The sequence below is a fragment of the Microchirus variegatus genome, assembly GCF_963457635.1.
Source record: "Microchirus variegatus genome assembly, chromosome: 15".
Lineage (NCBI taxonomy): Eukaryota > Metazoa > Chordata > Actinopteri > Pleuronectiformes > Soleidae > Microchirus > Microchirus variegatus.
In genome coordinates, this window is record NC_139816.1 from 10,607,121 (window position 1) to 10,632,783 (window position 25,663).

General features: G+C 41.8%; 3 protein-coding genes across 9 annotated transcripts in view; 1 reads left to right on the forward strand and 2 right to left on the reverse strand.

Annotated features, from left to right (window-relative positions):
* The window catches only part of fam49bb (family with sequence similarity 49 member Bb), a 37,405-nt gene extending 32,168 nt beyond the window's left edge, over positions 1 to 5,237 (reverse strand). For 2 of the 3 annotated variants that reach the window (XM_083901875.1, XM_083901877.1), the window contains exon 1: positions 5,143 to 5,237. The gene's annotated coding sequence lies outside the window, so the exon portion shown is untranslated. The remainder of the gene's footprint in view (positions 1 to 5,142) is intronic. The other variant, XM_083901876.1, reaches the window with a different exon arrangement.
* A 1,263-nt stretch (positions 5,238 to 6,500) lies between these two features.
* eef1a1l3 (eukaryotic translation elongation factor 1 alpha 1, like 3) lies at positions 6,501 to 8,368 on the forward strand (the record flags this gene model as incomplete). Its single annotated transcript, XM_083901874.1, has 7 exons — positions 6,501 to 6,644; positions 6,747 to 6,926; positions 7,000 to 7,296; positions 7,363 to 7,513; positions 7,596 to 7,852; positions 7,938 to 8,172; positions 8,262 to 8,368. The coding sequence occupies 7 exons, from the start codon at positions 6,501 to 6,503 to the stop codon at positions 8,366 to 8,368; spliced, it is 1,371 nt and encodes a 456-aa protein (XP_083758000.1).
* A 2,209-nt stretch (positions 8,369 to 10,577) lies between these two features.
* Positions 10,578 to 25,663, reverse strand: part of asap1b (ArfGAP with SH3 domain, ankyrin repeat and PH domain 1b) — a gene marked incomplete at its 5' end in the record, with an annotated part of 58,194 nt that continues 43,108 nt past the window's right edge. The window contains 15 exons of one of the 5 annotated variants that reach the window (XM_083901697.1): positions 10,578 to 10,899; positions 11,008 to 11,130; positions 12,260 to 12,858; positions 13,462 to 13,526; positions 13,666 to 13,744; positions 15,484 to 15,645; positions 16,151 to 16,219; positions 18,590 to 18,818; positions 19,146 to 19,253; positions 19,719 to 19,786; positions 19,902 to 20,017; positions 20,740 to 20,825; positions 23,071 to 23,257; positions 23,336 to 23,427; positions 23,660 to 23,793. In XM_083901697.1, the coding sequence (XP_083757823.1) occupies positions 10,825 to 10,899; positions 11,008 to 11,130; positions 12,260 to 12,858; positions 13,462 to 13,526; positions 13,666 to 13,744; positions 15,484 to 15,645; positions 16,151 to 16,219; positions 18,590 to 18,818; positions 19,146 to 19,253; positions 19,719 to 19,786; positions 19,902 to 20,017; positions 20,740 to 20,825; positions 23,071 to 23,257; positions 23,336 to 23,427; positions 23,660 to 23,793 (2,192 nt within the window). In that variant the 3' untranslated portion in view covers positions 10,578 to 10,824. Of the gene's footprint in view, positions 10,900 to 11,007; positions 11,131 to 12,259; positions 12,859 to 13,461; positions 13,527 to 13,665; positions 13,745 to 15,465; positions 15,646 to 16,150; positions 16,220 to 18,589; positions 18,819 to 19,145; positions 19,254 to 19,718; positions 19,787 to 19,901; positions 20,018 to 20,739; positions 20,826 to 23,070; positions 23,258 to 23,335; positions 23,428 to 23,659; positions 23,794 to 25,663 lie in introns of all 5 variants that reach the window. The other 4 variants (XM_083901699.1, XM_083901700.1, XM_083901701.1 and 1 more) reach the window with 4 other exon arrangements.

The window sequence follows — 25,663 nt, forward strand, 5'->3', positions numbered from 1 at the left end:
TCAATTCCTATTATTTCCACCGATTCAACTCATATCTGATATTTTTCAGGGCTGGGAGGACCCTAAACATCGACCCTAATTTTCAAACCAGATTTGTGTAGTTTCAATAAGTGGCCCTAGATTGGAAAATCTAGAGTGCAGCAGTGCAAATGTGAAGTGTAACATTCTTACGGTGTGATCTATGAACGATTTTCAGAGGTTTACTATGCTGTCAGACGGGTCTTTTCTTAAGCATTATAATTTCCCACCATAATCCTCTTAAACAAATCACATACACACAAATGCTTTTTCAGTTTTTCAGGGCTTTCTTTCTCTTTCACAAACATGGTCAATAAAACGTCTATCACAACAAGAGAAGGCTCATCCTCCTATGGATTGAGCCATGTCGTGATCATGTTCAAGCAAAACGCTGAACAGGCCAAATCATTTAGAGGAAGTTAATACAAATAACTGCAGAAACAGCAATATGGAGAAAGGGATCAATACGGCTCCGTTGTGCAGAGAGCAGCACCTGGACAGACCCGCTGCCTGCTCTGCAGAATTGTTTTCATTTTAAAATACTGCTTTATTTGACCCGCAGAGCTGCTGATTGTTTTTGAGGCTGCATGATCACTCAAATGATTATGGTATTGTGTCAAACCACAAGGATGATGGGAGGGGGGGGGGGGGAAGCATAGAGAAGCATTGAATAAATGGCTATAAAAGAACATTAAATTGGTCAATGATGCATTTTCACTGTGGTGAAATAAAGACGTTAGCTGCAGGAAATGTCTGCTACAACTACGCAGTAAAACTACACAATGGTACATGAGCTGAATGTGTTACAGCAGTGACTCAGCTAGATGAGACATGCACTCAGGGTGAACACGTGTGTGAGTGTATCCATTTACTGCCGTGAAAATAATAAATAGTTCAAGTCTGTCAGCAGAAGACTTCAATGAACCTCATACCAGGAGCGTAACTCAATCTGACGCCAGCAGCTCAGTGACACTGGGTGTGTCAGGCGGGCGAGTGGGGTTTGTTTGACAGTGGGTCCTCACCCCTAAGATGCTTTGGGACATTCCTGTGAAGTCACTGGAGACTGTGTCTCTTCTTCTTCTTCTTTCAACACTTCCCTTTAGGGGTTGCCACAGCCAATCATCTGCCTCTGTATTGTTTTCAGTGGTACGCATATTTAATTTGGCAAAGGTTTTACATCTGATGCCCTCCCTGATATGACCCAGAGAAAACTGTCCCAAAACCCCAAAATGTGTGTGTAATCTTGATTTTTTTTTTTTTCCAGCATCAGCTCGGTGAACATCTCTTTCAAAACCAAGCAAAATTGGCATGTGAATTAAAATCAATACAGGGAATCAGTAACAATACCCAGCCCAATTGAAATTATGGGGTTTACTCTTCAAAATGTATTTCCAATCAATGCACGGACACAAGAAACGAAAAATCACTTTTAAAAGGGATTAATGCGAGTCCGTTTACATCTCCATCTTAAGGGCACTTAAGACTCCTGGAAAAAATTATTAATAATTAAAATTACCTGCCATCATGCTTCTTCTATTCTCTTATAATCCATCAACTCAGTTTTCTTCCAAAAGTTCAAACTAAAAATACATTTGCTGAAGAAACTATGTGGTTTTACTGAATTATTATTTTTTCTTTATAACTGCATTAACAGCACAGAGACAGGCTATTTTGACCATATTCAACATGTATTTGTTCCTCTTTTTCAGCACCCATTATGTAAACACTGATTCAGATACAATCTAATGCCAACACAAACATCTAAACAAAACTCCTTATGACTCATGGATAAGGTTACTTTTAGATTTTAACTAAACAGTAATAAATAAAAGCTTCAAGATAACCACTTCCTGACCTGGAAGCAAACCTTTGTTGTGCATGGCATTGGCAACGCAGCAGCACACCATCCAATCAATTTTTAATTTCTTAGAGAGGTCATGCCTAACACAACCTGCATGCCCCTGCCTGCACCGGGGCTGATTTACGAGGGCGTACATCGAGCCAAATGAGCCACTTTCTCATTACATGCTCGTTTCACAAACCAAAGAAGAGTAAAAAACTTCTGCATGTGACTTCCTGCAGCAACACCCAATGTCACTCTTTTGTGGCAAGTAGCCTTTCCTCTCACTTTGGCAATCTTTTGCAACTTCTGCTGCCACTTTTTTTTTTTCCATATATAAATCAAAGAAGGGAGGAGGTGGCTCTGAGTGAGAACAGCAGTGAAGTGCTTGAGCAGTCAGGCATCTGTTCACACCACTGCAGAGAGGGTATGAGACACAGCAGCAAGTTGCACCTTGTCTACGAGCTCTACATCTGTGGGAAAAGATGGGTATTTGTCATGTTGCTTTCAGTCCAAAATGTCATTATGAGAGCAGAAGTTTGTCTCGATGTATAAAAGGAAATGACAGTAAGTGTCTGAAAATGTTCAACAGTAAATGTAAAGGGGATCTCCTACATCCCCTACAAACACACACTTGAGAGCCACACCTGTAAAGGCAAGACATCTCTGAAGGACTGCCACTAGAACAAGTTAAGGATGATACACAACTGGTCCTAGAGTGAAAAAGATCTCAATATACTACCATTGAGTTTCCATGTGTACAACAAATGTGCAACTTCAGCAAAACAATGATATCATAGCCCCACCTCTCTAACCTAACCCTTAACCCCACTAGACATCACATACATGGTGCTGTTGCAGATTTCATGAATATGATGAGACATTTCTTGAGACAATGCAGTGTTTATATTAAAAAAAAAAAAAAGAGAAAAGAAAAGAAAAAGATCCGATCAGAAAAATGTCTGTTTCTGTGCGAGAATGGATGAGTCCACAAACCACCACTGACAGAAATGACTTCACTTCAGTGACTGGCCTAGTTCCCACAAGCATACACTGCAACACCTCCGAGATAAATTGCATGTATCCAAAAGTAACTCACGCTTGTCAACACTCAGAATTAAATCTGGCTTTCAAGACGTTTCACTTCCACTTTCAGAAGCTATGCAGACACTAGGCAGAAAGGAAATAACACACTTCCGCTCAGTGGTTCCACTGATGCAAGAAACCAAAAATCTTCACTCCAATCCGGGTCCATTTTCTGCTACTGTGAGATAGGGACAGATTTATCAGTGGACCAAATGAAAAGCCTTATGAGATTCAAGTAACACATTAAATGTGTTGAGATGATTGACTTTTGTACAGCATTAAATTGTAACGAAGATTTCCAATTCATGCTGATTCATACTGCATTTCAGTGAGTGATATTGCACTTTTCTTATCATTTGCAGGCTTATATATAATGCACAACTGCAATGATTAATAAAATTAACAAGAACTATTTTGATGGTCAAATAATAATTGCGGTTAAAATATGACAGTTTGCTGGCTGTCTGTGTCACGTCAACAGAAAACATTTTGAGTTGGAGGTTTGGAAAATGGCTCATACTTTAGACTTCCTCTAAAAAGGAAGTCTAAAGGAACATCTTTCTCTTTAAGTATTTTAATTGTTGCTCCAGTAATAATTAGAGGTGGGCACAATATATCGTCAAAGATAATCGTTTTAAAAGATATGCAAACTGAAATTACTGAGTATTTAAATGACGATGCAGCATGCAGCAGAAGTAGGATTCAGTGTCACATGACCATTAGTGAGCCTACGAGATCACGTGACCTCTCATGAGCATCCTCCCTGCCATACAGGTTAGCCACATGTGGTTATGCTAACAGGGAGACAACATGGCGACACCAGCCCCCGCAACTAAGACTTTGAAATTACTTTATTATTTGCTCTTGTTTGTTTGAAAGACAATTTACCCAGAGTCCAATGAAGCACTGTTTTATTTACATTCTAGTAATGATCATTAATAATTATTACTAACTATTAATGACAAACAATTAAAATCTAAATTTTAAAGGTTAGGATATCAACTAATTATTGTTATCGCCAAAGAAATAGAGATGTTTTTAGCCCATATCGCCCACACCCCCAGTAAAGATACAATAGCAACGTGTGTTTAGGGTTTTTAAGTGAGGACATTCGTCGCAAAGACACAAAAACAAAGCAATCGAATCACTACGAGGTCTTTTTGTCCAAAACACAAGCCATTGCCATCTTCTTCCCTCACATCCAGGTTGAAGTCATCATTGTGCCCCCCCATCTGTGTGTCGAGTGGCACGATCAAGAAATGCAGCAGTTCACACAGTTTACATGCAATGGTCTTCCAATTTCCCTTTTTCATACACAAAACTCGCAAAATGTGATTGCTCATGGGCTGTAGTAGATTGAGACATGTTGGCTCATTCTTTGCAGTCAGCTGACCGTGAAGATCAAGTGTCCAGGAGCTTCAGGTTTTTCGATTGAGTAAATCTTGGTTTATGAAATTTACTTTCCGAGCTATGAAACGGAAATTCCGACTTCCAACTGCAACTGGATGCAACACAACATTTAATCTCAATCCCCCATCAACAACCAGTCAATTTAAAACCACAAACAACTGGGGTTTAACAGCAAGTTTCAATCAATTCTCGCGATAATTTCCCAGATGACTGATTCGAATAATCGTATCGTGTCTGGCGTCTTATCGCGACAGCCCTCACGTGAACCGAGCCCCCAGCTGTCAGCGTGTACATTTCCCTTAATGCAGCTTTAATGAAGCATCCCATAAACAGCCTGTAAGCGAGCAGCAGTAATCCAAGACACAAGGGTTTCAGTTCGGATCATCTCGGCTCACTTTATTGCACGTGCGATAACGTGGCTTTGCGAATAAATCGGGTCAACTATTACAACACTCAACGCCAGTGGTGGAATAAAGAGGCAAAAACACGGCGTTGATGCGCGAGCGTTGACGCGAAAAGAGGGAAGTTTACGGTGCTCCGATGATGTGACACAAACCGATACGTGATGTTTTATCCCCGTTTTCTTTTGAACAAAACTTAGCGATGCGTGCGTTTTGATTTTTTTTTCGCCACTCACGTTCACGATTCACCATTCATTTCAGCAACGAGGGACACGGGGCTTCGCGTGAATGGCAACCGGTGGGTAGTAAACGCGGCCAGTTAAGGAGACACAAATGTGTGACATAAATGAATAAAGAAGTGGTAGTTTTCTGGTTTTTATCATTTACCTTGACGGTGGTGGAGAAAAGGACGAGCTGGAAACACACCACGCTCTCACACTCGGGCAGCGGTACGAGCTGAAAGCAGAAGAAGAAGAAAAGCGATTTGTGGCTGCTGCTGTTTCCGGGTTAGTTATCGAACGTCAAACCGGAGGGGAGCTCGCTCTGTTGCACCTTAGAGCGCGGACGGAGAGGAGAGGGGGGGCGGATACACCTTTTCACCACCCAGCTCAAGATGTACCCGCCCGCTTCACGGAGACCCGTTGGATGTGTTTCAACGGTGACCCGCACCGATAATATATCTCACCAAATTAGGCAATTGCAACTGTTAGAAAACAGATTAAACAACATATTCGAATCAGAAAATCTCAAAGTTTTCTTTTAAGCGTGAGCAAGATGTTAATATTGGGGCATAACAAACTGCAGAGGGCGCTGTTGTGTTATTTCATGCTCCTTTTTTAATCTCAGGTCACATACTGCACAGGGTTGGTAAAAGATTTCCCTGTTATTAATGTGGAAAAAATGGGCTAACATCCAGATTATTAGGTTTTATTTGGTATTATTTAAACACTATATTGTCCTTGTAATACTTGCGATGAATAGCACTTTTTTTTTTTTTACCTTTATTTATTACACATTGACATTAAAAATCTATTTTTTTTCAACATCTGGTTAGACCAAGCCTTTAAGTTTCAAATATTTTCTTCAGTTCATTCCAGGTAAATTAATATACTTATCAACACTTAGCGCTTGAGTAATGTCTTCATACATATGGAAATGTTTTAAATATACTGTAATGTACTTACATTTGCAGTATCACGTCAACGTTCTGTAATTTAAAACCCCCCAGATTCATTAATTCATTCTATCTATCTATCTATCTATCTATCTATCTATCTATCTATCTATCTATCTATCTATCTATCTAAAGTCACACACTTGGCTGTAATATGAGGTGATTACGTGCCCATTACATCATTCATGCTCGTGAACTTTAATGCAAACTCACTGCAGCACTGATTAAAGTCATGGCTGTAGCATTTTCACCATTTCTTAATGTGAATAGTTGTTAAAAAATAAAATAATAATAAAAAAAGAACGAAGTATTGTGAATGACTCTCAAAGCATTGCAGATTTTTATTCCCCAGGTTCCAAACTACTCCCACCTGGTGCCAATCAAGCTTAATTAATTAAGCCATGCCCCCGTTTTCTGATTGGCCCCTTGAAGGGTTTAAAAGTCGGCGCGAAAAGGTTCGAATCCATTTGACAGAAGAACTGGGACGAAAGACGACAACTACAACGCTACTCATCTCATCTCATCTCAGAAGAACCCTGCAGTTTGTGAGCAGACCTGCTGCCTTCCAGCCATGGGGAAAGAGAAGACTCACGTGAACGTGGCCATCATCGGCCATGTTGACAGCGGCAAGTCCACCACCACTGGACACCTCGTCTATAAGTGTGGCGGCGTGGACCAGAGGCGACTGGAGAAGTTTGAGAAAGCTTCTGCACAGGTAAGGAAGAAGGGGGGGGGGGAGCCCCAAACCCCAAACCCCAAGCCCCACAAATATATACAAAAGTTGTTTAATTTGTTTTAAATGTTGTTTTTGTTCCAGATGGGGAAGAGTTCCTTCAAATTTGCCTGGGTGTTGGACAAGCTGAAAGCAGAGCGGGAGCGTGGCATCACCATCGACATCTCGCTGCTGAAATTTAACACCCAAAAATACAGCATGACTATCATCGATGCTCCAGGCCATCGTGACTTCATCAAAAACATGATAACAGGGACCTCACAGGTAAATAAATAAAACGCATACATTGTTCCACTTGCATGTTTATCCAATTTAATGATGTATAATGTGATTTCAGGCCGACGTTGCCCTCCTGGTGGTCTCGGCAGCCAAGGGAGAGTACGAGTCTGGCGTGTCCAGAAGCGGTCAGACCAGAGAGCACGCCCTGCTGGCCTACACGCTGGGCGTCAAGCAAATCATCGTCTGCGTGAACAAAATGGACCTGACCGAGCCGGCGTACTGTCAGAAACGCTTCGACGAAGTGGCGCGAGGCGTGAGCGGCTTCCTCAGGAAGATCGGCTACGACCCTGCCACCGTGCCCTTTGTTCCAATTTCTGGTTGGACCGGGGAGAACATGATCACTGCGACACAGAAGGTAAAAATGTTTGGCTTGATCACCCGAGAGATGACTTGCAACATATTAAGTGATGTTTCCATGCAGATGCCTTGGTTCCAAGGATGGAAAATCAGACGGCGAGAAGGGAGTTCAAGCGGAAAAACTCTACTGGAAGTTCTGGACTCGATTCAGCCACCTGTGCGCATCGTTAACAAGCCTTTACGATTACCTCTGCAGGATGTCTACAAGATTGGAGGTATTTCAAGTTATTGGAATCAATTGATTAATTCTAGGTGGTCAAAAATGAGGTTCAGGTGCTTGATTGTTCTCGTTTCCAGGTGTTGGGACCGTTCCAGTGGGCAAGATTGAAACCGGTGTCCTCAAACCTGGAATGACCCTGATGTTCTCCCCCGCCAAGATCACAGCTGAGGTCAAGTCCATTGAGATGCACCACCAGGGGCTGCAGACGGCTCTCCCGGGACACAATGTTGGCTTCAACATTAAGAACGTGTCCGTCAAGAACCTGCGGCGCGGAGACGTGGCCGGCAACGCTCAACAGGATCCTCCGTCTGACGTCGGCAGCTTCGAAGCTCAGGTTGGTAAAAGCAGAATCTGTGACCCTAAAATGTTCTACTCATCTCCTGACAGTCTTTTTTTTTTTTTTTTTTTTTTTTTTTTAGTTGATTATCCTGAACCATCCAGGGAAGGTGAAAGCTGGCTACTCGCCCGTGCTGGACTGCCACACTGCCCACGTCACCTGTCGATTCGCCGAGCTGAAGGAGAAGATCGACCGTCGATCGGGCAAGAAGCTGGAGGACAAGCCCCAGGTGCTGGTGTCTGGAGATGCAGCCACTGTCAAACTGGTTCCCATCAAGCCCATGTGTGTGGAGAGCTTCTTCACATACCCTCCCTTAGGTACAGCATCACAGCTTTTTAAGTGTTTGGTAAAAAAAAAATATTAGATGACTTCTGTGGTCATTTAACCCGTTTTGTGTTCTCCATAGGTCGCTTTGCAGCCAGAGACCTGAAACAGACGGTCGCTGTGGGCGTCATCAAGTCGGTGGTGAAGGAGCAAGGCTCCAGACCACAGAAAGCCCAAGTGTCTAAATAAGTGTAATTTTTTTGTTTGTTTACCAGGATTTTGGTATTAGTGCATTAAGTGTACAGTTTATTTTATTAAGACTGAATCTTTGTGTTTGGACACAAAGTATATGCATTTTTGTGTTTGACATGTATAGTTATTCCTGTGTTTAAATCCAAAAAAAGAAGCTTTAAGAATTGGATGATGTATTTCTGTTAAAATGTAACTTCAGAATTGAGATGACAAATAAATTGTTTGGCAAATTTTTGTCTTGTATGTTGTATATTTCAAGGGGAATGTTGAGAATTACTTAAGATACAAGTACTTGGTCTCTTGCTGGCTTTTAAAATGTCCACAGGGTGTTTTCTAACCTGGTTGGTCTCTTAAATCAGGATTTCTCAACTATTCTGCTGTGGAGCCACTGCCCTGTCGTTCTCCCTAAAAATGGAGAAACTTTTCCTCATGATTTAAGATGGGATTTCTCAATCCTGGAGTTCCTGCATGTTTTCAGATGTTTCCCTGCTCTTGCATGCATGTTTTAAATCAGTCATTATCAGGCTCCTGCAGAGCTTGCTGATGAGCTGACTATTTGAATCAGGTGTGTTGGAGCAAGGGAAACATCTGAAAACATACAGGGAACTCCAGGATTGAGAAATCCTGTCTTAAATCATCGGAAAAGATTCTCAATTTAAATTTTTTACGCCACTTGTCCTTCAAAATTACATGTTTAGAAGATAATCCTTGCTGGTTAAAAATGGAATTCGACATGGTGATAAATTTGATTTTGAGTTTCTCAAAGTTAAAAGGCACAATCAATTGCATGTGTTAGCAAATTGTCAATTGTAGCATATTAAAAACACCTTTTTCTCTTCTAAAATACCAGGAGGAGACGAACAAATCTGAATAATGTGGTAACAAGTACAGGAGCAGGCTGAGGGTTGAAGTACAGCACTTTAATGATACAATGGGTTGATGGGGGTTTATTTCCTTAACATGGAAGGGGGAGGAAAAAACTGCAAGTCAAGTGAGGATCTGGTGAAAATACATCAGCTCTCTGGCTTTTTTTTTTTTTTCTTTTTCCTTTACAAAGTCCACTCTTCATCTCAAAAACATCTCTGGTTCACATGCAGCAAACCTAGGAAATGTACTGAATCCAGTAACATGGAATGATATTACATGACTCGAATGAAATATATAATCATAATAAAAAAAATAAAAATAAAACAAAATTCAAGCTCATGAGGTTTTTACAAGACACTGAATTGTCAACACAGGTTGATGTGAAATGTTCTAGCCTGTCAGGAAATCAAGTTATTGCTAAGATGTCCTCTCTAGGGTTCCCATACTTTGTCGATGTTAATATAGTGGCTTTAAAAAAAAACAGGACACCACACGTGTGTGTGTGTGTGCGTGCGTGCTCCTGCTTCATTAATAGTGGCTCTTCAAAAACCCCTGAGGTGAGCGTCTTTGAACGCAGCACTCCGCTCCATTCCAGTCATTGTTACGCCATGCACAGAAAAAAAAAAAGGTCAAGGGACCGTGGAGAGATGGGGAGTTCTCACACACACACACACACACACACACACACACACACACACACACACACACACACACACACACACACACACACACACACACACAGTGAACAGTGTAACGAGGGGGGGGGGCGTAAAATTAGTGACCGACAGTGAACCACAGGCCTTGATGTTCCACCACACAGTAGCAGCAGGTTTCTATACTGTAAAACAACCGTAACACGTGTATATATACACACACACACAAAGCAAGCAAGAACAAGGAGTACATTGAATGAAAAGTCTTCATCGTCGGGAAAGATCAGTGGGTAGAGACTCCCGTCCTCCTTCGGTCAATTATGGTGGCAAACAGGGATGCAAGACACAAATAGTGACATGACCTATTTCACATTCCTTTTTCCTATTTATTTATTTTTTTATCTTTTCTTCTTTACCCCCTGGAAATATAAGCTGATAATAATAATAATAATAATAATAATAATTACTCGAGGGCCAGTAAAATTAATACAGATAAAATTCACGCTCTGCCGCCCCCTGATGCTTAATCGGAGCGGGGGCGGCAGAGCAGTGGTTACATGTTTTGTACAATAAAACATGTATGTACACTCACACACAAATATATATATTTACATACATATATACACAGTAACAGCATAAACATAGACTTTTTGTTTTGTTTTTTTTCTTTAGGTTAAGTGCTAGGGTTCTGAGAGTGGCTCCGTCGCAGCCGTGCTATAGGGTTAAGATAATACTGGTAGAGGAAGAATACACACATTCTTTGTACAGCATGGATGAAGGCATCCATCCACGGCTCCATGATCCTTCTCGAGGGGTTGCTTGTTTTTTTTTTTTCTTTCCTTCAGACACTTGTCACGTGACAAGAGGTGTTAGTTATGATCGCTATTTACAGGATCTTCCGCTTTAGGGAGAGGCGTAGTGCAAGTCTATCTGTCAGTCACTCAGGATGTGCACAAAAGACATCGGGAACACCCCTTTTCTGTCTGGATCTCCTTCAATGTGCCCGATCTGGAAGGAGAAAGGAGAGAGATTATAATCCGCCATAAAGTGGTGGGTGTTTTTTATTTTATTTTTTACCTGAAGACCACAGAGCTCTCTTAGCGAGGCTGGACTTACCCACCACTCCTGGTCCTCCTCGCCTGTAACTATGATCACTTCTCCTTCAACAAACGTCAGCTCGTCGTCGTTGTCGGCCTGACAGTCGTAGATGGTCTTCACCCGGCGAGTTTTACTCTTCCCCTGAATGTAAAACACCATCAAAACTGTTATAAGTGACACAAATAAACACCACTTTTAATATAAATATTAATATAAAAGTCTAGAGCAGGGGTTCTCAAACTTTTTTTATTAAGTACCACCTGAGAAAACATTATTGAGCTGACAGAGTGACAAAAAAAGGTAAAAATCCACAAATTAACCCAGGTTCAGGACAATATTCCTTAACCCTTTAAGGTACGCACCAAGAAAAAAGCAAAGGGAAAATTATTTATTTGCATTCTTTTAATTATTTTATTGTCGTTATTGTTATGATAACAATAACGACAATCTTTTTTTTCTTTTTTAATTAGACCCTACAGTATTTCAGATACAGGCCTCTACCAAACGGTTGAGAAGTCTGTTCATAATAAACCTGGTTTGCATAATTTATAAAGTACAACATTCAGAACAAGTCAGTGTTAGTGAGTTCAGCTTGATGCATTTTTCAATGAGATAAAGTGTGGTCAACCAAATGGTTGAGTTGTACCTTAAAGGGTTAAAGAGGATCAAATAAATCAAAAAAAGAGAAGAAAACTAGTCAAATAAGAATGCCATTTCACCACAAGGTGATTTCCAAACGTCTCAGATCACATGAGTCTTTCAGTTTTACTGTATTGCGAGTGGGAATTTTTTAAAAATATGATTTAAAACTGACTGAACGTACAGCCTGAGGGGATTTTCAAAACAGCAGAGGGATGAAATTGATACTTAAATTCAGCAGAAATTCTACAGTTTAAGTTTAATAAAACTTCTCCATAGGAAAGCCCGATATTTCTGTTAAAAAAGGAAAAGCATGAAATGTAATAGTTACAAGATTTAAGTAAGATTTAAGAAAAAACTACAATTAACTGTGACTTTATTCCAGGTGGTAAGAATTAGTGACACCTAATGGTGAGACTGCTGATACCAAATGTCCTCAAATACAACAAACATGTCATTCTTCCTCTTTTCCAATGGAAGCTTCCACTTCCACACACACTGGCTGTTTCTGCCTGATTGTGTTGCTATAGAAACATGCCGGCACAAGATGGCCCGCCTCAGTAAAGCAGTATTCAAATGTTAGTATATTTATAATCTGCCTATAAAATATAACGTTAAGCATCATCCCTACCGTGTTGATCTTTCTTGGTAGTGGCACAGGAGTCTCTGCAGTCCCCGCTGGCGTCCCGTTTGTGTCCTCAGCAGGTTGGTGGGAGGGCGTGGCTATGTTTGGTTGCTGATTGGGCGAGGGCGAGTCTTGAGGCTGCGGCTGAGCTTGAGGAGGCGGCGGCGGCTGCGGCTGCTGCGGCTGCGGTTGAGGCTGCGGCTGAACTTGAGGTTGCGGCGGAGGAGGCGGTTGCGTCTGAGGCCTCTGCGGCGTGTCTCCGGGAGGCGGCCTCGGAGCGGACTCCGCCGCTCCGGGTTTGGGGGGGATGTCTGCGAGGTGAGGCTTGGGAGGGAGGTCTTTGAGCTGCGGTTTGGGCGGAAGGTCTCCCAGCTGCGGCTTAGGGGGGAGGTCAGACAGCTGCGGCTTTGGGGGAAGTTCTCCGGGTTTCGGGGGCAGTTCAGACGGCTGCGGCTTGGGGGGCAGGTCGCCCAACTGGGGCCTGTCTGCCAGAGGAGCCTTCTGTGGGGTGTCAGTCGCAGGCGGGGACTTCTGGAAGACCTCTGGAGGAAGGTTGGGTTTGTCGATAGACGGGTGGTGTATGGTGTCAATCTTCCGCAACGCCACTGTGGAAAGCAGTATATGGACCCTCAGTTATAACATTGCAAAGTAAACTATAGGAAAATGTCGACAAAAGGACGATAAAAAAGGTAAATTATGGGCTTAATATTTACAGTAAAAACAGGTTTGAATATGAGATATTTTAGGCTCAATCCACATGACCATGTTTTCAATCATCCAAATTAGGATTTTTGCTCTGTTTCAGATGCAATCTACATCCATCCATGGAATTTTAGAGCAACAATCCCACAAAACCAAATTTAAAATGTTAAAAAGCAACAAACAAAACAACAATACTTCATTCGCTCTCTCTTAATTTAAATAATCCTTCATTATTTTTTGCCTTTTAAGGCTTTTCTGATCTCATTCCATGAGTCCCAACACTGAAGCACATCTATTTCATTCAAATATAAATGATAATTTCCTTTATTTTGTATCCAGACTTCAAGGCTTCTGTTCACAACTCTAAATAATATTACTCACATCTTCAGATACACAATATCTGGACATTTCAGAAGAGAGGTTCAAGGTACCATGTCTTACCAGGTCATAATAAAGCAGAATTTATGCATTTTTAAATAAAAACAGAGCAGTGTGGTTGACTTTACCTTTTTGAGGTAGTTTGGGAAGAACCCTTGGACCAAGTGTGGACTTTGTGTTGCTTGAAGTAGTGCTGGGAAGAGATTTACACATTATATTGCACTGAAAACTTAAATCTGAGACGCTGGTTGCATCTTATTACCCTGGAATAAACTTTCGTCTCAGTGAGTGACACTTTTTTTGTGGGATTTCACAGTGTTTTTGTTTGGTACCTTTGCTGTTGAGGAATGCCTTCAAACTTGTTAGAAACAGGAGACATCTTGTTGACGGGCGGCGGAGTCGAGTCACTTCCTGGAACATTAACATTGATGAGTCAACACCACATCATAGCACGGACCGAGAGATTGTATTAATGTAAATGTGGAAATACATGAACATGCTGTGATGGCTTTGAAAACAAAATAAATAAATAAATTAAAAATAATGAGGGAGGCGTCATCTGGCTGAGCTTTCCATGAGCCCTGGCTTATTTGGAAGCCAACATGGTGCAAAATGAAGTGTCATCATTTAATTAGCGTTTTTGGGTGTTACAATAATGTGTGCGACAAAGAATCCACAAACACCAAACCACAGAGGATGAACAATAACAAGTGAAATAATGACTTAAAAAAAAAAAATCCTCATTATACACTTTATGGGATATAAGGTTGCAAAATGAGGCGCGTTTGATTTAATTCCCTGTTTCTCCCAGTCATAAATAATGGATAATTTGAGGGTTTTAATTGGATAAAGTCACCTTTTTGACCTTGAATCTTTATTTGGAAAAACAAGAATGTAGGTTTAATATTGAATTAATCACACATTTTAAACTCTCAATGAGAGAAGGTACAAAGAGGTTTCCCTTAATTGTCAAATATCAAAATGTATTCTTAAAGTTCAGTACAGACGATGATATTCTGCACATGATAATTAATATATATATATATATTATATTATTATATTATATTATATATATATATATAATATTAATTAATCTAACGACATGATACATTTCTGTGTTGTGCAGTCCTTTGTATGATTAAAAAAACCAAAACAACAACAGTGACTGTTGTGCTCTGAATGTCATGTTCTCTCATGACCATGAACATGGACGCTAATCTGCATACACAGCCCTGAATGTACGAATAAATATTCATGAGTGAGTCCAATGCAAATGAATCCGCGGCTGAAAATAGTCTCTAATAAATGCACTGTTTAGGAAATGTTCAAACACTGCCAGGTGACCACCTGCTGGACCTTCTGGAACTTTCATTAGCATCGCAAGTGTCTTCACCATCACGGAACAGTGTTGACTGGACGATTATTTTCATATTCATATTGATTTATCTGTTGATTATTTTCACGATTAATCGAGCAATCGTTTGGTTAGAACCTGGAAACCCGGAAATGACGATGTTCTCGAAAGTCTTGTTTTGTCCACAAACCAAAATGATTGCGTTTTAACGATTTCTTTGTTATATGGAGCAAAGAAACCAGAAAATATTCCCATTTAAGCAGCCGAAACAGTCAAAAATCTAGTTTTAATTATGAAAAAAGCTTCAAACCTAATCGATTAATAATCGATTAATCGAGTTTCAGCTCTTTTAGAAATGCATGTCGTCTTAAAATAAAAATTCAATTTGTTATATGTGCCACGACAGTTTTACCCGTCAATCACACAGTGTCAAATCATAATTGCAATGTTTTATCATCGTTTTCCCTCTAAATTGGGACATGATTAATACATTTGATGTCCTGTTCAATAGAAAAAGACCTGAAACTAGCGACTGAGACCATTAACGACTGAAGAAAATGTTTAACTGATGTCGATGACAGGCAAAAGCTCAATTTCCCATAGATTTTCATTCAAAATGAGGTCTTATTGCAACCCGGCTGAGTCACCCCATTGTGGCTTCCTTGCTTTCTCTACGGTAGAGTTCTATCTCGGTTGATGAAATGGTCGTAAGATCTGGAATAAGCTGGGATGAGAGTCGTCGAGTGCTACTTTTGCCTCAGCCCGACTGGTTCCTGTGTGCTTTTGCGTGTCTCACCCCCAGTCAAGCCCCCTTTACTGTGTGGACTGTGAGAGAGCGGGCTGGGTGGGTCGGACAGGGTGCGTTTGTGTCCAGGAGGTGGGGGCGGAGGCCTCTTCTTGGACAGGGTGGAGCTGCCTCCTGGTGTGAGTGTAGAGGGAGGGCCGGATGGGGGAGGAGCTGGAGGAGCGGATACATAAGACACATGAGGTGATGACGAGGACCCCCCACTCCCCCGCCCACCGAACCAAATAAAAAATATATATCATTCTGTTAAAATCCCAGAAACAGTTAAAAGAGAGGAGAGGATGATGAAACATGGACAGAGAGGAGATGTGATTATGGGAACTCAAAAGTGAGTTTTTAGATGTTTTATGATTGCGCCTCTCTATTAAAGGGAGAAAATGTCGTGTGAGAGCAGCTAATAGAGAGCTCAGCCAGAGAGGAATCAGCTGTGGTAAAGGTTTTTTTTTTTTTTTACAGCTCAAAGGATGGTAGGTCAAGAAATCACGTAGGCAAGAAAACATTTACTCCGCTTTGCCTACGTGGTCCCAAACAAAATCCACCCTTTTTAAAAAAAACTGAGCTGTAATAAAGGAAGGGGAAAACTGTATATGTGACACACAGCCGAGTAAGGAGAGGGGGGGGGGGGGGGGAACGTAAAGAAAAAAACCAGGATATTCACTGATGTATGGTCGAGTGCCAGCCAGTGTGGCGTAGTGCGAATGAGAGCCAAGGAATGCCAAGTGTGGAGCTGAAAGAATAGAGAGAAACAACAAAAAATAAAGAGAAAGAAAAGAGAGCGAGATGAGGAGTGTGGGAGAGAATCTACAGCATGTCAATTTTAACAGAAAAAAAAAAGAAAAAGAAGAAGAAGAAAAAAAAGAGCTGCTCCCACACACTATAAAATAACAAGATGAAATCTTGTCAGTGGCAAGCAAAAGGAAAAAAAAAGAAGAAAAAAGAAGAGGAGAAACGGAGCGATGCTCGCCCTGGGGCGGACTCATCAACACCCAGAGAGTGAGAGAGAGAAAAGAGAGAGAAGCATTTATCAGGAGCTTCTGCAAAGTTAGCATCTATACAGTGTGCAGGGTGGTACGACATTTAACCCCAGCTCACGTTTCATCTTATTTTTGCAAAAAAAAATACAAAATCACACCTGTTTCCAGTGTTGCAGTACTAAAATATTGTAATCAAGTAAAAGTGCCAATACTTTGATGAAGTATTACTCAAGTAGAAGTAAAAGTAGTCATCTGAAAATGTACTCAAGTAGAAGTAAAAAGTAGTTCATTTGAAATGTACTTTAAGTAAAAGTTACTTAGTTACTTTGCGTGAGGTGTGAGGGTAGTAGAAATATGACAAGGGGCCAGAAAACTATTTTGGAGCTCACGTGCCTGGCGCGACACAGGATATTACATCACTTTTGAGATCATCACCCTCTATGTTCACGCGCCAGTGCTGGTGCTAATCACATCATCATTCGTCTGGTTCTGGTGTATATTTCCCCCCTGTAGGTCTTCATTGTGCTGAATTTTTATTTTTACTCAGTAACGGATAGGATTTATAAAGTAACTAAGTACAATACTTGAGTCAATACGTACTCAAGTAAAATACAAAATCCTGATCTTAAAAAATACAAAATACACAAAAAAAGTATTCAATACAGTAACTTGAGTAAATGTATTTCGTTACTTTCCACCTCTGCTTTCTAATTCGCTTCATAACAAGGTCCAAAGTAGACGCCTCCACACATCTGACCCTTTTCCAAGGGCATTAAGGAAGCTACGGTGGCCCTCACGTGTCAGAAAGTTTCTTTGTTTGTATCGTATTCTTCTACATCTTAACACAAAAAAAGACATTCGGACGACTGGCGCAATAAAACAAGCACCTCGGCTAAAGCACATATAAAAGGACTTATTCTAAGACTGTGAAAATCCACTTGTTTTATAGACTTGTATAAACATATTTATGAGTTGCATCATTTCTGCGAAAAACCTTTAAAAAAACTTCTATTAAAACTTTGCATTTCTTCACATAACATATGTCTTCACATAGCTGCCGCGCAGCTAAGACTCAGTATTTTGACCTCATTATTTTGAATTTGAATGTAGTAACCGTTTTTGGCCACATTCTTACATATGGCACCTTTAAGATTTATGAAAAGCTAGAAGAAGACTAGATGTGCTGACACAGCTTAAGATGGGAGGGCAACTTCTAAGAGGACAAGTCAGTCTTTGTAATTCTCTTTTTTGAGACACGGATCTTAGAATTTTAATTTCCCAGGCATCGTATCAATTGCTCTCTCTCTTGCTTAACGTTACTCGCATGGAATCTCATGTCAATGGTGCAGACAGAGGTCTATGTACATCAAACAATGCAAGGAGCATGAACAAACAAGGGAGACATTTACCTAAATATCAACTTAATTCTTTCTTGCACAAAATTCAAGCACTCTGGGAACCCATGTGAAAACATGTCTTAATCGCACTGGAAACAGGTGGAATTTCAGGAAAAATAAGACAAAAAAACACAGAGTAATGGATTAAATGACTTGTTAGAATGGATGTTTTCACAGCTTCAGCTTTTTTTTTTTTGCAATCTTCCAAACCTCCCTCCTCAGAGGGATCACTGTTATTTTTAATTCTAATACTGCAGAGACAGCACGCCCACGCTACACTGTGTGTGTGTGTGTGTAATGTGTTGTGGTTACTGATTAAGTGTGTATCCAGCTTCCTTTTCACACGCCTGACAATAAACCCGCTGCCACACACCCTGCCCTGTCCTGCAGTCATGTTTTCCTGAAGCTTCACTATGTAAGCAAGTCTTAATGACACCTGTGATCTCTCTGTTGACAAATTGCATGCCACTGCAGGGTGTGTGTGTAAATCTGTCAGCGTGTGTGTGTTAAGACCGACTGACGGAAGAAACTTTCAGGAAAAGTGATTACGTTTGCAGCTCAAAATTAAACATTAACAGATGTTAATAAAGTCAATTTAACAAGCTGTCTTTGCTCTGAAGTCATCAGACACACACAGGCTATTTAGCATTACAGGCTACCTGTAAATTTAGCATTTAAAGGTAAACATTATCTGGGTTGAAGGCACTCGGAGCAGGCATTTCTGACCTTTTCCCTGGTTCCTGGGTGGCAGGGGTGGCCCGTCACTCACGGGGGAGGAGGTGAGGTCAGTGGACGCGCTGTACATCTGGTTGGTGAAGGCGCTGTAGGACAAACGCTGCTGCTTGTCCCTTTGGCTGATGAAGCCCGGCAGGGAGAGCTTGTCATGGGGGGAGAGGCTGGAGGAGTGACAGAAGCTCTGAGGCCGCGGGGAGCGGTCCTTCTTGATGGGACTGGGCTGGAGAGGGGGGAAATCAACAGAGGTTTAAATAAAAACCCGACATGCTGATGATTACATAGTAACTTATAGTTTGGAAAGTGAAACTGGAGAAAGAGGTAGCAATTAGCCACCGGGAGGCAAAAAATTGAAAAAAAAAAAGAGCTCAATTTGAATGTCAGTCAAATTGAAAGTGAGTCGACTTATCGCTTTTATAATATCAGTAACCATTTCACAAAGGACTTAGTCTCTAGTTTTAAAAATAGATGACGCACAGCAGCATTATGTGAGTGGACACCAGTGTGATGAATTCAGGCTTAAAGAATAAAATGAGCGATCTGTCCCCACCTTATCATCCAGGTCGTCGTCACTCTCGTCCATCTCCTCCAGTCTGAGGCTCCACTCATATTCCACATGGATGTGAGGGTTGAATTTCCCCTCTGCGGCCTGCACAAGCTAAAACACACAGGATGTTCAAGTCAAGGTATTCTAGGGCTGCGACTACTAATTATTCTCAGTATAAGTTCGTTTTTTTAAGATTACAGGGATATATATAATGAAAACTGGTACATTATAAATCACTGTACCATAGGTTTTGTTTTGTGTCCTTAGACGAACCATAAAGAAACGCTATATTTAATGCTACTTTTTCAGTCTGCACCACAAATTAACAAACATACATCGACATTTACTTCCACTCTGCCGTCTCTGTTGCCTGCAGCTAGAAGCAGACCTTTGACTGCCATCTAGTGTCCTATATTCTCTGCCCAGTGACTGGTCAACACTTGTATGCACCACAGTATATCGTTCCTTCATCTCCTTTGGTCTGATCTCGATTCATTTTAAAGATATCCTCAAGACCGTTCAAATCTCCTGTGCCGTCTCTCACAGCTCCGGCCCGGGATGGCCGTTGTTACTTACTGCCTCCTCGCACTGAGGGTTCCTCAGTCGCCTGGCAACATCCAGTGCCGATTCTCCGTTGTGATTGGCTGCGGGGGCAGCAGAGGGATAATCAACAGTTAGACTCTGACACACACACACACACACACGTGTGCACAGATGACATTAACTGCGAGGATGAACCTCGACATGCGAGTGACTCACTGATGTCAGTCGCCGGCTTCCCCCTCAGGAGCAGCTTGAGGCATTCGGGCTTCTCGTACATGCAGCAGTAATGCAGGGCGGTATTCCCATATTCTGTCTGCTTATCCATATTACCACTAAGAAAAAAAAACACAGATATATATGTTCAAATTAGTCAGGAGCCAGGGGGTGTTTTCCACAGTTCAAGTCTTATTACAGAGGATTTTGTGATGTAAAAAAAAAAACCTTTTCCATCTGTAGTCTAACAAGATAAAAATGTACAAGTGTGCCGAAACTGTCCTCAATACTACAGTCACATAACCTACTTCACATCTTCTGCATAATTTTGAATAATGAGGGGCCAAGCATGACACTGTATAAGCGCCGCTATTAATTAATGAGAGGCTTCCTTCCACTTCTGCTGCGTGAAGGCTGTGTGTGCGGTAGGAGCAGCGGTGGGTAAACAATTGAAAAGAGAGGAATAAATTAAAGCAGAGAGAGAGAGAACAAGTGCTTGACCCATTTCTTTTTTTTTTGCCTTGTGGGAATCTGATCCGAGCTATGTGTGTGTGTGTGTGTGTGTGTGTGTGTGTGTGTGTGTGTGTGTGTGTGTGCAGCACTAAGCTCTCTCCTCTGCACAACCACTGCTTTATTATCACAGACTGGGGCGCACACAGCGAGACGGACGGATCACACTGAATACTCTGTTTTCCCCAACCCAAAAGTGTTGTTTACTACATCATTTAGCTGTTGATGTTTGAGAGTCATTTTAACAGCTGTTTAATTCACATTAAAAACCCACACGCCGATGCGGTGCTCGTCTAATGTTCTCAAGTGAGGAAAAAAAAAAGGAAATTACCTGTTCTGCACAAGGAAGTCGACCAAGTGCAGGGAGGTCTGGTCAGCAGTCCGTACCGAGTAGTGCAGTGCGGTCTCCCCGGCTTCCTGCAGGGGGCCATCATACACAGCAAAGACACGGTGAGACACAATCTTGAGCAGCATCCATTCTGTATCCACTGCCTCTCTGTGTCTCTTTGAGCATTTAAACAAGCTGCAGTAAACAAAATGGCTCCTAAAAAATAATATTTAAGCGGGCAGGAAACTGCGATTTGGCTTGCCGCAGTTTCTTTGGATTCAACATTAACGACGGAGACAAAAGACGCTGCGTTTTCGGTGACATTAATGGCGCTTGCGTTTAATTAGGCACTCTGTCTGTGTCTAAGTGTAAGATGAGAGTGTGATTTTTGCTGTGTTGTCTGCAGCCGTTCAGACGCACCGACAGCAGCAGTTCAGATATCGGTGAGTCAGACTTTGATAGCACAGACAGCAGCAGCAGCAGCAGTTCCCTCTGTCACCTCATCATATCCTCTCCTCTACTGTTGCATCAACGCCCACTTCATTTTTTTCATTGAGAGAAAAACCACGTCTGTGTTATGAAACCTTGACCCATTTATGTCAGATTAAGTCTGACCACCCGCGTTGTTTCAAACGAACAAAGAGAGAAAAAAAAGAGAAAAAAAACGGGGGATGAATAAGAAGCAGACACATGAAACACAGAGCCAACACAGATGCAGTCATTTAAAATAAATACAGACTCGACCAAGATTATGCCCAACAGTGTGTGGAGGAGGCTGTCACCACCTGCTGGTGAAGTTCCCTTGATGACTCAGAATTTTTCCTAATGTTACGCCCATTCCCTGCCCACCAAGTAATTCACCAACTGGCAGTGATGTGTCAGCATCGGGTCGATGGGAATACATCTCACATGAGGATGAACCACTGCAGCGGCATGTGCATCAGAGCTGTGGTGAGGTGATTTCCTGGGCCTTTCATGGGGTTTGAGCATGAGCTCACTTGAGAGTGTGATAGAAAATATATACTGTGGGTGGGGGTCACGGAAGGATGTTACCGTGCTGAGCTGAGCAGGAAAAGTCAATTGCAACAGCAACGGCCGACCAAAGCTGCCTTTACAGCAAGTGGTAGAAAGCAGATCAGCTCACCACAGCACGGTTAGGGACAGTAAACACTGATTGGACTTGGTAAACACTGCTGCAAACATCCTTGAGTCCTCTCTCTGTCTCAATGTGTTGTGAATATAAAGCTGTAGTGCATCTTTTAAAATATTAACATATGTCAGTTACATTCAAATCATTGTCAAATGAGTTCACGCAACGCTCCACGTGCTAAATAAATGCTTCTTTGGTCTGGCTCTACCCTGCAGCTGTATACACACAAATGCTCAGGAAGAGACAGCGAAGGAACATAATTTCTAGTGCTGGGCACGTTAACGCATGACGCGTTTCCATGACGACTGACCGGAAAAAGACGCGCATGGCGTCACGTTTACGTGCCGCGGCACCGGAGCCAGGCACCGTTTACCAGTGAGTTCCGTTAGCTGCATTAGCTCCTTAAGCGCCGTTAGCGTGCCTACAGTCTACAGTTTATTAAACGAAAAAAGCAGCGATACAAATAACCAACGTACCTGTGTACTGCGTATGTGTGACTCTGTTTTTAAAGTTTAGCGTTACTTTAGAGACTCCTTTTAACCATCTGGAGTCACATAAACACGAGGTCGCGCACGCCTTTTTCCCGTCAGTCGTCATGGAAACACGCGCCATGTGTTAACGTGCCCAGCACTAATAATTTCTGCTCAGAAATAGATGCAATAGATGCAACAAAAATCAATAAAAAGTTACACACTGCAGCTTTTTTCCGCTGCTAAAATTTGACATGATATCAAATAAATATCAACATGCCACTTGTAACTTATAAAAGTGAGCACCAGAAGCTGCAAATGTTCCTTGTGGTAGAAACAGGGCTAAAGTTAAAAGGTGTATGACCTCTTCAAGAAGCGGGTTCAAAGGCACGCACATCCACTTTTAATAGACACTTGGTGCAGAGCGATGACAAAAAGCGATAAGTCTGTACATCAGCTGTTGTTCCCAGAAAAATGTCTTTATTAACCGACCAGGTAACATTTTGGCCCTAAGCTCGAGACACTTTTTTGTTTCTTTGTGGTGATGGGAAGCATGTGAGACATCAGGGTCACATGATGTTCCTATTAAGCTCTTTTTTTTCACATCACATTATTCTTTTCCTTGAGGCCTGGGACCAAAATGTTCTGGGGTCCAGTTCTTATTCGACAACCTGAGGGTTAACGAAACCATCATCTCAAAAAGGTCAAACTCACCGGCCCCGTCTCTGGTAATGGCTCCATTAGCTCCACCCCTTCCGCATACACCTGGATGAGGGCCAGCAGGTCCCTGGACTGAACCGCCTCAAACAGGTCGATCATTTTAGCTGAGGCAGACGAGCACGTCTTCCTCGCATACTTGTGGTCCACGTACTTAGCGTTGATGAACTCCTTCCTTACCGTCCTGTGAAGGAGACGCTGGTTTGTAAAGTGTGTTTTTAAGAGGGAAAAGAATTGGACGTGGAACTGTGACAGCACTTACATGTCACTAGAGGGAGTGGGCTTTGGTGAAGGGGGAGGGAGGTTTCCCTCCATGATCTCATTGAAACTACTGTTGCCTACATTCTTGGCCAGCTGGGGAAAAGAACGAGGGGAAAAATCAGTCACCAGATCACATGTTCATGTTCAAAATTACAGCAGTGTTTCCTTGCAATCGGAGCCAGATGAAGACAGTATGAAACATGGCTGCTTTAGGGATCAAACTCTGCAGCATTCTGCAAGAGTTTGATATTTCACAAGTGAAAAATAGTCAAAGGTGTGGACGGCTACTACTGTTGCACACGACAGGACAATATCTGGGACTCACCAAGAGTTCAGAGGTCCCGAGCTTGTCGAGCTCCATAGATTGAATGCGGGAAATGTGGACTCCCATCTCTCGGTGGATGCCAGAACACTCGATGCAGGTGAGGATGCCCAGGTTGGTGGAAAGCCATTTAGGGTCTGCAAACACAGACAATATCATCATATAACTTCAGTGTGTGATCATTAGATTAGCCGGAGTAGGTCTGGTAAAACTATTTCAAGTTACACTACCGTTCAAAGGTTTGGGGTCACCTATACAATTTGTTTGTGTTTTCCATTAAAAGTCACACTTTTATTCATTAAAAGAGTTGCAAAATGAATAGAAAGTATAGTCAAGACATTGACCTACGTACATATTCCATTAAAAACAGACATTTGCAGCTAGAATAGTAGTTTACTACATTAACAATGTATACAGTGTATTTCTGATTCATTTATTGTTATATTTATTGAAAAATAAAGGCGATAAAGGCGGAAATCCTATTCACGGAACAAAAAAAAGAGATTTTAGTGATAAAAAAGCCTGCAATAGAGAGTACAGCTACGTTGTTTTGTCGCCCTTTAACGCTGCTGTGAGTGGAAAATCGGTTTCTCAGCGTCTCCGCATTGATTCACTGAAACTGATTGTTGAACCTGAGAGAAAAACGTGGGAGCCTCGACCGGCGCTATTATGAACGAACTGTGGAAAAACTCCACTTAAAAACCCAGACGACAGATTCAAAATAATAGATGAGATGTTTCCCGTTGAGTGGGAACTAGAAGAATATGTTTAACACGTGCACATGTCAAACGGCCAACCCTAATAACACACACACACACACACACACTACAATGAACAGATGCGAGCTGGTGACAGGTCACAGAGTGCATGCTAAGCACGGAGAGTTGATGCACCATGACCTCGTATAGCTGCTTAATGCTAAAGCTGCAAAGCTGTGTGTAACAGAGGGGAGATCCCGAGTGAATATTAAAAGGGAGATGGAGTCATCCTCCTCTTTTCCGCTCAATCAAAAGAGACGGCCTTTACAAGCCGTCGCCGTGACCTTTCAACCGGCGACCTTCATTTTAAGGCGGCAGGCGTCGGCACGGCATTTCCTCAGCGTGAGCTAAATGTTAACGCTCATGAAGACTTGACAGATCGCAGATTTCTTTCGTGACTTATGTGACAACGTGATGCATTGATGTTGTTTCTCAAAACATATCAATTTTGCTTTTTCCCTTCAGAGCATGAAGTCCTCCCCGTCGACCCGGACGGCTGTGTGTGTTTATGTTGACATAAGGGAACATGTGTGTGTGTGTGTGTGTGTGTGTGTGTGTGTGTGTGTGTGTGTGTGTGTGTGTGTGTGTGTGTGTGTGTGTTTGTGCAAGTCTTTGCTTCCAAATGTGGGGGAGGGACTGAGCAGCGCGGGCTGTGTCCTGAATGCTAACAACGCCAATGCGCGTACGTGCACACACGCTCCTGCCTGCGCTAAAGGCTGCTGGGGAAATAGCACAGTGCAGCTTGTTCAGTGACACTGCAAAAAAAAAAAAAAAAAAAAACTAAAGATAAGTGTGTGGGGTTTAAATAAAACACTTGGTCTAAGCTGAATCTGAAAATGCTGAAGTGATGGCGTATGGCTTTTTTTTTCTGGTGCAAGGTGAGGGTTGACAAAGCAAAATATATATATATATATATATATATATATATATATATATATATACAGTACACACACACACCTGTACAGTGCACTTTTTTATTACGTACACCTGGTCAACTGTAAATGCAAATATCTTATCAGGACCAGACGACCTGCTGAAGTTAAACTAAGCATCAAAAGCAGAGTATTTAAAAAATCTACCCTAACAGGGAATCTAAGGTAAACTATATATGGTTTACAAAGAATGGTCCAAAAAAAAGGACAAAACTATCCAGAGAGCAGCAGTTCTCTGGTGAAAATGCCTTCTTACAACTAAGGTATCCAGAAAATCATCTCTGAATGTCGAACACTGAAGTTTACGTAGCAGAAAA